The 13,145-nt window shown below is 34.8% G+C and overlaps 1 protein-coding gene, 1 long non-coding RNA gene and 3 other non-coding genes across 5 annotated transcripts; 2 read left to right on the top strand and 3 right to left on the bottom strand.

Moving 5' to 3' along the window:
• Nucleotides 1–455: 455 nt before the first annotated feature.
• On the bottom strand, nucleotides 456–4,590 carry LOC108263322 (uncharacterized). Its single transcript, XR_001812140.3, has 5 exons — nucleotides 4,552–4,590; nucleotides 4,198–4,230; nucleotides 4,044–4,088; nucleotides 3,828–3,917; nucleotides 456–726 (listed from the first exon to the last, which is right to left on the bottom strand). It is a non-coding gene; the product is annotated as an uncharacterized LOC108263322 (long non-coding RNA).
• A 2,998-nt stretch (nucleotides 4,591–7,588) lies between these two features.
• LOC108263323 (struthiocalcin-1) lies at nucleotides 7,589–10,656 on the top strand. The gene is made up of 9 exons (XM_017464003.3): nucleotides 7,589–7,695; nucleotides 7,912–7,986; nucleotides 8,087–8,131; nucleotides 8,567–8,599; nucleotides 8,709–8,753; nucleotides 8,883–8,974; nucleotides 9,207–9,332; nucleotides 9,511–9,610; nucleotides 9,767–10,656. Exons 1-9 carry the CDS (start codon nucleotides 7,623–7,625, stop codon nucleotides 9,835–9,837), a joined length of 660 nt encoding a protein of 219 aa, XP_017319492.1. The 5' UTR covers nucleotides 7,589–7,622; the 3' UTR covers nucleotides 9,838–10,656.
• Nucleotides 10,657–11,374: 718 nt separating this feature from the next.
• Nucleotides 11,375–11,462, top strand: trnay-gua (transfer RNA tyrosine (anticodon GUA)). The gene is given in 2 exon segments: nucleotides 11,375–11,411; nucleotides 11,427–11,462. It is a non-coding gene; the product is annotated as a tRNA-Tyr (tRNA).
• A 1,200-nt stretch (nucleotides 11,463–12,662) lies between these two features.
• trnae-cuc (transfer RNA glutamic acid (anticodon CUC)) lies at nucleotides 12,663–12,734 on the bottom strand. The gene has a single exon. It is a non-coding gene; the product is annotated as a tRNA-Glu (tRNA).
• A 166-nt stretch (nucleotides 12,735–12,900) lies between these two features.
• Nucleotides 12,901–12,973, bottom strand: trnak-cuu (transfer RNA lysine (anticodon CUU)). The gene has a single exon. It is a non-coding gene; the product is annotated as a tRNA-Lys (tRNA).
• Between the last annotated feature and the right edge of the window lie 172 nt (nucleotides 12,974–13,145).

The raw sequence follows: 13,145 nt of genomic DNA, 5'->3' as shown, positions 1-13,145 counted from the left end.
GCAGTAACTTTAGAACTTGGTGAGGTGTTCTGTCTTTGACATAACATTAAGTGTGTTGGGTCTACATCTTAAAACTAGATTTTTGTCTAGTTCAAGAGGGCACAGTAAGGTAATATGTGTAAATATAATTCATTAATTAATTTATTTATTTTCTGGATTTTTAAACTAACAATCTGCAATGTGGGTCTCTATATGACAACATGGATTAATTTGCATATTGATTTTATTCATCAAATTACAAATTTAGGTAAAAATAATAGGTAAAAGTAGATTAGAAGTTATTTCTTACATAAACAAGTCATCTTTGAACTAAGTACATTTACAAAATACTATAAAAGAACAAAAAAGATGTGCTGACTGAGTATTTGTGAAAATTGAATAGTAGGGAAATGTTTATTACTATATCTGCAAGAAGGAAGTTTAAAAAGAAGAACAAATAAATGCAAGGGTGGGACTGACAGTTGTGATCAGTGATTGGTCATTGGAAAACAGTGGTAATCAGTAACTGGTCATGGGGAACAATGGTGATCAGTGATTGGTTGCAAGCGCAGTACAGTTAGGCGTTACACACTGATTGCGGGTCAATCGAGCTGCACCACACATGCCCCATTTGGCATTTTTCATTCATTCATCTTCAGTAACCATTTTATCCTTGTCAGGGTCATGGTGGATCCAGAGCTTATCCCAGGAACACTGAGCAGAAGACGCTTTAGCATTTGCTTGGGCCTATAGAACAGAAGGATGCATATCAATTTGCACATTTATCATTAGACCAGCTAACTGAAAAAAGAGAAAACACAAACATTAGAATCACATTTAATCTGAATGAAAGCAGGCAACAACATAAATAAGCAGAAGATTAACTTTACTAGTGTTCCTCATGAAAGCAAATGATCTTCACTTCATTTCTATCTGACATCTGTTTACTGTACATTGTTAAACATTCAATACACAAATGAATTTTTCCTCAATTCTTGAGGAAACCAAATGGGATTGTGTTTGCATTACAGGTTAAATAAATTTATAAGTGCATAAACAATTACTATACATCATATAACATATTGCATAAACTATACACAGACTACAAAGGATCACTACTTTGCATACTTGTAACCTACATTGTTCCACACATATTTATTTTATAAACATTTAATCTATTTTCAGAAAGCATACACGTATATGCACATGTCTGTGCTTACAGACATGCCATTACAGAATATTCCTGTCTATGTGTGTCTATTTTATCTGGGAAAAATGGTAGGTGCAGGAAACAGTGGACCAGGCAGAGTCACTGCTTTGGCAGAGAGCTCTAGTGGGGAAAGTGGCTTTAAAACAACCCACTACAACCGAGCCCAGGGAAAGGACAGGCGCCAGCTGGTTGCATGGCTTCTGCTTTTCATAGTAAAGCCTTAACTTGCGTCTGTGGATGCACCGGCGAATGGTGTTGACTGAAAGGTTTACCAAAGTATTCCTGAGCCCATGTCAGGATATCCATTACAGACTCATGACGGTTTTTAAGACAGTGATGTCTGAAGGATTGGACATCATGCACATTCAAAAGAGGTTTTTGGGCTTGCCCTTTACGCACCGAGATTTCACCGGATTCCTTGAATCTTTTAATTATATTGTGCACTGTAGAAGGTGAAATGCCCAAAATCCTACCGATTTGTCTTTGGGGAATGTTGTTCTCAAAGTGTTGGATTATTCTCTGACGCATCTGTTGGCAGATTGGTGAGTCTCAACCCATCATTGTCTTTATATGTTTTTTGTTTAAATACAAGTCAAAGTACATTTACAAATCACTCCTCTTTGTTTTTATTAGCATTTTCCATATTGTTCCAACTTTTTTGGAATTGGGGTTGTATTTAGTATTAAAGTATGTATGCATTCTACACAGTTGTATATTATAAATTAATTTATTTAATAAATTCTTATTATTATTATTATTATTAACCCGTTGCAGGGTACAATCGCACACCCATTCACACACTACGGACAATTTGGAAATGCCAATCAGCCTACAACGCATGTCTTTGGACTGGGGGAGGAAACCACAGTACCCAGAGAAACCCCCAAAGCATGGGGAAAACATGCCAGCTCTGTATACACACGGCAGAGACGGGATTCAAATACCTAACCCTGGAGGTGAAATGCAAACATGCTAACCACTAAGCCACCGTGCCCCCTTCTGTAATTGTATAAATACTCCAGTTATGTCTCATTAAACATATTTGTTTCACCTGAATATCATTAAGTAACATATAAATAGCATAAATAATAAGAATTGTGAAAGAATATTCAATAAATTGGTTTATTATGATTGAGGTGTATTTATAATTAAGTCAAAATAACAAGATGTCAAAATAATGAGTTAATAAGTCGAAATAATGAGATACTATGTTGAAATAATGAGTTAGTAAATTGGAATAACAAGTCAGTAAGTCAAAATAATGACAGAAATTTTAAAAACTTTTCACACCTTGCGTTTCAGGGATTCTGTAAACTCCTGGTCTACTTATTTGATTGGACAACCAGCATTCCAAAAGTGCTGATAGTTACTAGAAGAACACTGGTAATATACTTGTCTGTGTTTGCTACATAAAATTCCAGTTCTACTAACAATTTGTTACATATCCAGCTGTGGTTTCTTTGGGAACTTTTTTTCCCGGCAAAACAAAAATAAACAAAATATTTTGCCATACTGTGCCTGAAATATCAGTTGCTTATTAAATTTTTGTTTAAACATCTGTTGTATAAATTAAATTCCTTACATAACAATTAATGGCTACTAGAGCATTACAAAACATTTCATGAGTTTGACTCATATCAGCATTTTTAAGCAATTTTAATGAAATCATCCTTGAGAATTTAAATAATATAAAGTTTTACAGAGAATTTTTGAACCAATTTTATCCACTGGAAGCAAATTAATTAAATATTTAGCAATTAAGTTAATTAATTATTTATTGCATATGAATATAGATATGTTTATTTAAATATATAAATGGTTTATTGGTTTATTTAGAACGTTGCATTGAATGTTTAACAGATTTTGTACAGTCTTGCCTGTTCAGCTACACACTGTGCCTAAAGACATAATTAGGAGGAAGGAAGGAAGGAAGGTGTCACAATTTCCCCTCACACTAAGCACTGGAGCATGCAGCGCGCACCAAAGCCCAAAGCATAAGCACACACTTCCAGGTTTTCAGTGACATTGACTTTGTTTTCTTTTGACATGTGTGTTTTGTTATGGTTTGTCCTGTCTCTGACCCTGTATTGTCATTGGCTGTTTACCGTATGTGTCATCATTAGTCTCAGCTGTTTTGTGTTCACCCCTGATTATGTTTAGTATTTAAACCCCTCGTGTCTCTCTTTGTTCGTCGCGAAGTATTACTTTGAGGTTCCCATATATCAAGCCTTTGTTCCTCGTTTCATGTGTTATAGTTTTAATCTTGTTCTCACCCTTGTTCTTCGATTATGTTTTTCCTCGTTTATGCCTGTTTGCCAATTGCCTGACCTTTGCCTGTTTATGACCACGTCTATGTTTTACAATTTGGATTTGTCTGCCTGTCTCTCATAATATAATAAAGCTCTTATCTGCATTTGGATCAGTCCTAACCTCCATTACATGAATTATGTGACAGAAGGGAGGAAGGAAAGGAAAAATAGAAAACAAAGAACGTCCTATAAATGATCAGAGATTGTCCTGAGAAAACATTTCATTTTTTACATTTCTTTGTCAATTCCTTCCATTCTTTACTTCCAGTACATCTTAAAAATCATTTTCTTTATCCTACTATCTTTTGTTTTATGATTCTGATATTTACCTCAGCATTGAGCCAGGACAGAATTGATCTCATGTTGAAAGGAGAGTGATTCATATTTAAGCCATCCAGGTGGACAGTAGGCCAACTTAACTGTGGACAATAATACACATCTCTGTTTTTATGCACAGTCTATTTCTATTGATTTCATATAATTTATTGTTAAAAGAACTTTCTATTTGAACAGACTTCTTTAATTTACTTGATTAATAAGATTACCTTCAGCAGCAGCATCTACTTTGAGAGCTTCCTCCTTATCTTCAACTGAAGACACAAGTGATCATGTATTACTACAATATTGTTTATGGTTCCCACAACATCACAAGTACAGATATGGTTATAGCAAGAAGAACCAATATACCAGTATACTGACCTGCACCATTCAACTCCTCAACAGCCTGTTCCCCTAGAGGAATTAACCAAATTGTCAAATAACCATAGCTACAAATGATTATCTTATTAAAATTTTATATCATATGTTTATATAAGTATAAATGAATAAACAAATATATTTTGAAAACACATTTATTTAATTATTCTTTATTCTTAGAAAAATAGAAAAATAAATAAAATTATTTTACATGTGATCCAAATCAATTAATTCTCAATCCAGATAGAACCTTCACAATATAGTGTTTTAAGTTCCTGGTAAGTTAAGCTAGGATGTGAAGGCATTTCAGTATCAATAAGAAAGTACACATTTTTACGTCTCGTACACATTACGTACACATTTTCAAGTCTCAGTTTGTGTCTGTCTGGCAGAAATTGAGAGTAATCTGTTGAATGAGGTTCCCAGCGTGCCATTTATACCAGTCCATCCCATAAGTTGCACTCAGTACACCAGGAAACATCACTGCTATTCCTGCTATTCATGTGTGGTTTACGGTAATCTCAATTATAATTCCTGATCATAGATCTCTGTTTCCGCTCAAAGATGTTAGTGATTATAATGAGGGTGATATATTTTCTATTCTGACCTCTGTACACCAGGATACAGGGTGATTTATTGTAAGCCACCAAAACACTCACACTGCAATGATAAGAATTGGTTCATGCTATTAATGTGCAATAACACTAGCCTGAAATTGACTGTGGCACCTTTACAATAACAATAGACAGATTCCTGTAAGCGGCATAATATTATCTGTAAAGATCTTCACTCTATCTTTATGGTTCCAGTACAAAATCTCTTTACTGCACATTGTTAAACATTCAACACACAAATACCATTTCCAAATAAAAAAATGTATATATATTAAAAATAAACATATTTATATTTATGTGCATAACATTTATAATTAATTTAATTGTTAAATGTTTAATTCATTTACATCCAACAGATATATATATATTTTTAATTTACGTAACACTTTATAATACTTAAATTCTAATGGATGATATCACTGAAAGTTTGTTTCATAATCCTCTAGTAGCCTAATTGCTATGTACAGAATAACACATGATGGACCCTGTTGTTATTTAAGTCATATAACAGAAGCAAGAGTGCTGTTGTAGTGAATATCAGCACGGCTGTAGGAATTGGGTTCCAGGTAATCACAGCTTTGCTGATATTCACTACAACAACACAACTGTGTAGTGTTATATTAGTTTTATACAACATTTCCCACACAATATGGCTAAATATTTTGTTTATAATTTTTGCTCTACCAGCAGAAAAAGTTCCTAAAGAAACCACAGCTGAATATGTGACAAACTATTAGTATAACTGGAATTTTATGCAGCGAAAACAAACAACCTGAGTGATACCAATAGTGAAATGTGTGAATATTCAGAAGTATTGTATCCTGCTGTGTAAGATTGGGCAGGAGTTTGAGGACAGGTTTAATGATTTTGATAAGCTAGAGCCCTGTATGGTATTCACTGCCAACCCTAGAGCGGGTTGTCCACTAATTGTAGGTTTGGCGGTTCAATTCCCGGCTGTTTGATTCCCGGCCCACATGAATCCACATGCTGAAGTGTCCTTGGGCAAGACACTGAACCCCAAGTTGCTCCCAATGGCAAGCTAGCGCTTTGCATGGCAGCTCTGCTACCTTTAGTGTGTGACTGTGTGTGTGAATGGGTGAATGAGCTTTGTAGAGTAAGTGCAGTGTAAGGCGCATTGTTGAAACGCTGAGGTTAAAAAAATGCAAACCATTTACCATTACCATAACCCCTTCATGGAGATACATGTGAGTGAGAACAGAGCAGGTGGAGATGGAGATTATAAATTTCCAAAATGAACTCAAACTAAAAACTAAACAACATTCACAATGTTTCAGAACCTTAGTAGACTCAGAAAACTACAAAAATCTTTGAGCGGTAGCCCTGAAAACATTTTTATTTATTTATTTATTTATTTATTTATTTTGGGGGGGGGTTGGCTACTTTTTTGGCAGCTTTTTCTGAGACAAATGTAATTAAATCTAAATTCAGAACAGGGCTAAGAAAAGAACATTTAAATGACTCTATACGAGTGCGTTTAAGGGGATACATTCCAGCCTACACCTTTCTTGTGGACTGTGACTGCAGTGAAAGTCATTTCACTAACTGAGATTGAATGAGTGAATGCACTTATTGAATACATGAAGTCTAAAGTGAGAAGGAGACATATAATTGGTCTATGGTCTAGGAATTATCAAATTGTGTAGGGAGTCTTGGATTTTCAAGTAAATTTAAACTAGGTTGATGTGAACTTGATACACTGAAATTTGTAAAGGCCTACATGTGACGTGCTTTTGATGTGAATTTAAGTTGTGAGAGTTAGATAAATAAATTGTTCTTTATTCAGTTGTTTAAGGTTCATTGATTGAGTGTTTTGATTGTTTGTACATAATAATTGAAATAGGTAGCTCTTGACCTAAAATGTCAGTTACTCATTATTAAATTATATTCAATTCTTGGTTAAAGAACTATTGCATAAAACTAATATTGCACTAGACAATTATGTTACAGTGAATGTCAGCAAAGCTGTGATTACCGGCAAAACCTTCCTACAGCGGTGCTGATATTCACTACAACAGCACTCTTGCTTCTGTGATATTGCTTAAATAACAACAGCGTCCATCATGTTATTCCGTACATAACAATTTATGGATAGTAGAGGACTTCAAAAACAAATTTTCAGTCATATCAGCAGAATTTTAATGAAATCATCGACAAGTATTTAAATATTATAAAGTGTTACGGAAAAGTTTTTAACACATTATCCACTTGAATTAAATAAATGTAAAAATTAGCAATTAAATGAATGAATGAATTAATATACATGAATATAAATACATTTATTTAAATATATAAATGCTTGTTTATTTGGAGATGGTATTTGTGTATTGATTGTTTAACAATGTAAACAGATTTTGTACTGGAACCATAATGACTGAGTGATTGATTAATTATTGATTGATTAATCATTGACGATAGAATGGTAATATTATACAGCTTACAGGAATCTGATTATTGTTATTGTAAAGGTGAAGCAGCTTCCTGTGGGTGATTTATATTCAAACTCTAGACAGGCCAGCGTTATTGAACATCAAAAGCATGAACCAATTCTTATCATTTAAGTGTGAGTGTTTTGGTGGCTTACAATAAATCACACTGCATCCTGGTGTACAGAGGTCAACATAGAAAATCTATCACTGTCATTATCTATCACTGACACCTTTGAGCAGAAACAGATTTCTATGATCTGGTTTTATAATTGAGATTACTGTAAACCATAAATTAATAGTGGGAACATGTTCCTGGAGTGATGTCTCCTGGTGTACTGAGTGCAACTTATGGAATGGTATAAAAGGCATGCTGGGAACCTCATTCAACAGATTACTCTCAATTTCTGCCAGACAGACACAACCTGAGATTTCAAAAATCGGTACTCTAGCTTTCTTATTGACATTGAAATCCATTTTTTACCCTAGCCTAACTTAACAGGAGCTTAAAACAACATATTGTGAAGGTTCAATCTGGATTGAGAATGAATAGGGCGTAGAATTCAATACTAAAATCACAAGGAGAGACAGAGGATGGACTTGGTGAGCCGAAATTGTTTGACATAAATCACATTTAAAATATTTTTTTTCCCATGTAGCTACAGTCATCATCATGAAGGTTTGGATTGTATGTGTGCTGCTGTGTGCTGCCTTTACACTGAGAACTGCCACAGGTGAGAAGCTAGAAATACTAAACATAGTGTGATGATTTTTATTAATCACAGTGACCTGTGTTATATTGTTTGTAATGTAACATTCATGTTGTTTCTGCAGCTGCAGCAATTGAGACTGAACCTGTGCAGGATCAGTTACTTCCAGGTGAGTGACCACCAACAATGAACAGTCTGGAATGTAATGAAACACTCTAATAAGTATGTCTTACATTTGGTTGTTATTATTATTATTATTAGTAGTAGTAGTAGTAGTAGTAGTAGTAGTAGTAGTAGTAGTAGTAGTCCCCTTTGCTTGTATTTCCTCATTTGTAAGTTGCTTTAGATAAAAGCGTCTGCCAAATGAATAAATGTAAATGTAAATGTAAATGTATTATTATTATTATTATTATTATTATTATTATTATAAGAATGATAGTGGAAGCTCCTGCTGTTTCCTTGAGGAATAAAGAATAATTAAATAAATGTGTTTTCAAAATAAATTTGTTTATTCATTTATACTTATATAAACATATGATATAAAATTTTAATAAGATAATCATTTGTGGCTATGGTTATTTGACAATTTGGTTAATTCCTCTAGGGGAACAGGCTGTTGAGGAGTTGAACGATGCAGGTCAGTATACTGGTGTATTGGTTCTTCTTGCTATAACCATATCTGTACTTGTGATGTTGTGGGAACCATAAACAATATTGTAGTAACACATGATCACTTGTGTCTTCAGTTGAAGATAAGGAGGAAGCTCTCAAAGTAGATGCTGCTGCTGAAGGTAATCTTATTAATCAAGTAAATTAAAAAAGGTTTGTTCAAATAGAAAATACTTTTTAAACAGTACATTCTATTGAACCAGTAGAAATAATCTGTGCATAAAAACAGAGATGTGTATTATTGTCCACAGTTAAGTTGGGCTACTGTCCAGCTGGATGGCTTAAATATGAATCCCGCTGCTTTCGACTCATGAGGTCAGGTCTATCCTGGCTCAATGCTGAGGTAAATATCAGAATCATAAAACAAAAGATAGTAGGATAAAGAAAATGATTGTTAAGATACACTCAGAGTAAAGGAAGGAAGGAAGTGACAAAGAAAGTTTTAAAAAGGAAATGTTTCTCAGGACAATGTCTGATCATTTATAGGGCTTTCTTTGTTTTCTTTTGTTTTCTTTCTTTCTTTCTTTGCTTCCTTCCTCCCTCCCTTCCTTCTTTCTTCTGATTTATGTCTTTAGGCAAAGTGTGTAACTGAAGGTGCAAGACTGGCATCTGTACGCAACCTTGGGGAACATAGATTCCTGCAGAGTTTCCTTGAAATGTCTGGTCTATCACAGGCTTGGATTGGTGCTTACAACTTTCAGGTAATAGAAAAAAAAGTATATAAATAAAATTATATATATATATATATATATATATATATATATATATATATATATATATATATATATATATATAAAACTATTAAGCCATTGCCATTTATGTTTCTGTATTATTGATATTATTATTATTCTCTAAGACATATGATTGTGTATTATGTAGGGAACATGGCTGTGGGTTGACACAGCTCGGTTCTACTACACTAACTGGTACTCACTGAGCAGTGTGTCCAGCTACCCATGTGCTTACATGAGGAACAATGGTAATGTTCATTTTCTGCTGATTTGCATGTCTGTTTTCTTTCAGATATACTGATATACTTTGTTCTGATATACTCATATACTTATTTCAGAGATCCTGTCAGCTTTCATTCAGATTAAATGTGGTTCTAAAGTTTGTTTTTTAACCTTTTTTTCAGTTGGCTGGTCTAACGCTAACTGTGGAAGTGGATATGCATACTTCTGTGCTATTGACCTAAATTCATGTTAAAGGACATAGATGACTAATTGTCCATCATTTTGAAGCTGATATGATTATGAACAAAATTATTTGTTTTGAGAACATTGTCTAATAAACACTGTTTATGTCACTTAATTAAAATATAATTGAAATAATTAAAAGAATTATCCTACTTTCAATACTCATATAATAATATTTTTGTGTAAAATGGAAAGAGCTCTTAATGATCCTTATATTTCCACACTGGAAAAATATTTAGTTGAAATATACAGACATTTAGCCTGAACCCGTTAGGAGGGAAAGTGTGCAAAGCTAGGAATTCGAGTTAGAATTAGACACGGTACTACCAGAGGTTTCAGGTTACTACCATAGGTTATTTAGTATTTCTTTAACAGGCAATAAATCAGAAACAGTTGACTGATTAATTCAAAAACATTTCAGTTTGTCTACTTTCTATACATACCCATAACCTGATTATTGAACTACATGATTATTGCCACCACTACCACTACACATTTTCATTACCCCAGCTTGAGATTTAGTATACTTATAGAGTCAACAGCAACACTCACCAAATATATAAACCCAATAAAGAATATGTTTACTGTATACTATGCTGATTGTGATCTTAATCTTGTGGTTCCACACACTAAATATAAACATTTTAATTATATTAATGTAGCTACAATAATTAGAAAAAAGACAGGAAGTGGGCTGCACATAAAAAAAACAAACAAAGGACAAGGATGATCACTATTCTTACAAAAGTTATTCCCTCCACTGGTGTTTTGATGATGGTGGTTGTGAGAGCTGTCCAAAACGGCATTATTAAATTTTCTGTGTATTCAACTGTCTTGCGATCTGGTGACTGTGTATACGGGTTAAACAATTTTAATCTCCATCAAACAATTCAGATGTATTCCATCCACTAGTATTTTGCTGATTGTGGTGTGAATGTTAACATGTCAGTATTAGATCTTTTACAACATGTATTGAATTGGCATGAGATACAGTGAATTTGTATATGATTTAAATCATTTTATTCTCCATCAAACCATTCAATGAGCACTCATACCCCATGGTAATGTGCATATCTGTAAGTACAGATACAGTGTAGTCCAAAACTCTGAGACCACTAGAGGAAATGCTTCTATTTCGCATCATGTTAAACGCCGTTACTCATGTTATTGGTCGCCGTGCCCCGAATTCACCCAAAACAAGTAAAAAATGCCAAAAGTGCACGGAGAAAAAGTGATTAAACCCCAGTGACAGTTAGAATTAACCAAACTTCAGAACAGTTTAAATCACACGACCTCGCTCTGACATACTCATCACGCTTTCAGTTATAAACTTCATATTGTTGTTGTTGTTGATTGCTGTCCTTGTCGAGCACCCATGGGTTACACTTTTGACTCTCCACCTGTTTTAATGTATGTTTTTTATCCGCTAGAGGGCGCAAACGTCATCTTTTATTCATTTAATTCCAAAATCACCTTTCGACCACTAGTCGGCTACATATTATTACTAGCCACATTTTTTCATTGCATGATATGAGATAGACCTCAGCCCTTCGATAGCTCAGTTGGTAGAGCGGAGGACTGTAGTGGTGAACATCAGAGATCCTTAGGTCGCTGGTTCGAATCCGGCTCGAAGGAGGTTGGTTTTTATATAAAAAAAAAAACATAAATTACCCTAACCCTTTACTTTCACACTTTCAGTGTAGTTAATTTCAGTGTAGTGTGCACTTGGTGCTTAACATTCTGCAAAACCTTCTTACGCAGCTTTTTTTTTAAAAAAGGTTTTGTATGCAGTTCACTCCAGGTCTTCATGATGCTGACAAGACTCATTAATCACATGACCATCTCTTGTCTCTATGGTCTTAATCACCACTTTCTTGGTCAGGTTCTCAACAAGCGGTTTGGTTTCCATCATGGATTCTCTCAGAGTAAAATCTGTTTGCTCCGTAAAATAATTCAAAGACAAGGATTACAAGTTTTTTTTCTTGTATCTATAAAAAAAACCCGGATCACTACCATTAATTTTCTCCGAGAAAAATCATGGATAGCTTGAACTAAAGCCTAGTTCACACGACCAGATTTTATGCCTGATTTGCATGCCGAGCTCGCCGACAAAAACCCTTTGATCGGAGGCAAATCGGCAAGCAATCGGCACTCGCCCATAGGCGATCGTTACGTATGTATGAACTACTTAAGGCGCATCAAAGAGGCTCGCCGACACATCGCCGAGGAATTGCGACGCCAGACAGATATTTGTCATGGTAAATATCTGGAGCTGTAGACTCCATATCCTTTGGTGTGAAAAGTGTCGTCACTGGCAGTGATTGCGGCGACGAGCTACAGCGAAGGCATGAGGTGAGGTCACTGTGAGGAAGGGAAACCCGTGAAACTTTTTTCTCTCTCTGTAGCACACACAATCCCTGCTGCCCGCGTGTTAGATTACTATTATTATAATTAATAATAGTCACAGTCGCATAATAAACCCAGGCCGGGTGATTCAGTCTTGTATCATCCTGAAGGGTTTTTTTTTTGACAATATTATATATTTACTCTTCAAATAAATACATGGACATGATATATTATGAGTTTAAATTATTTCATTATCTTACACTATCTTAAAGCCTCCACTAAGAAGAAAGAGTCCATTCAAATGTATAAAACAATAGGCCTAGCAAAGAGACTAGCAATGATAATCATAATACTGAAGTCCTGTGAGGTCTGTTTCATAAAGATATATCTTAAGGTACCATTTACAACTTGTCAGTTTTCAATACACTAATAATTTTTTCCAGAATAGAAGCTTTAATACAGTCCCTCCACAAAGAGTTAAAAAGCAAGTTCCCTGACCGGGAATCGAACCCGGGCCGCGGCGGTGAGAGCGCCGAATCCTAACCACTAGACCACCAGGGACATGTTCGAGCTGTTCACTCGGTAATTGTCCAATTTGTGTTTGCTCATGTTACTTTTAATAACTCTAAAATTTACACAGATTTCTTCATCTCTAAAACACCGTCCTACGCAATACCATAACTGACCATAGGTCAATATGGTTAAGAATACGGTGAAAAATATTATTCGCCCAACGTGGGGCTCGAACCCACGACCCTGAGATTAAGAGTCTCATGCTCTACCGACTGAGCTAGCCGGGCATACAAAGCAATGTGATATGGTGTTTCATGTGAGTGTTATTTCATGGACTCATGTCCTGAAATAACACAACTTTATAAATAGTAATTAAGTTATTATGTAAGTCGATCAGTAAATGGTTCACGGAACAGGTGTCAGTATCTGAAAAGAGGCTTTGTCTGTACTTCAGACTAC

This window comes from Ictalurus punctatus, chromosome 3 (assembly GCF_001660625.3).
Source record: "Ictalurus punctatus breed USDA103 chromosome 3, Coco_2.0, whole genome shotgun sequence".
NCBI lineage: Eukaryota > Metazoa > Chordata > Actinopteri > Siluriformes > Ictaluridae > Ictalurus > Ictalurus punctatus.
Note: the sequence above shows the minus strand (reverse complement) of the source record. Positions and strands in the feature narration are given on the sequence as shown.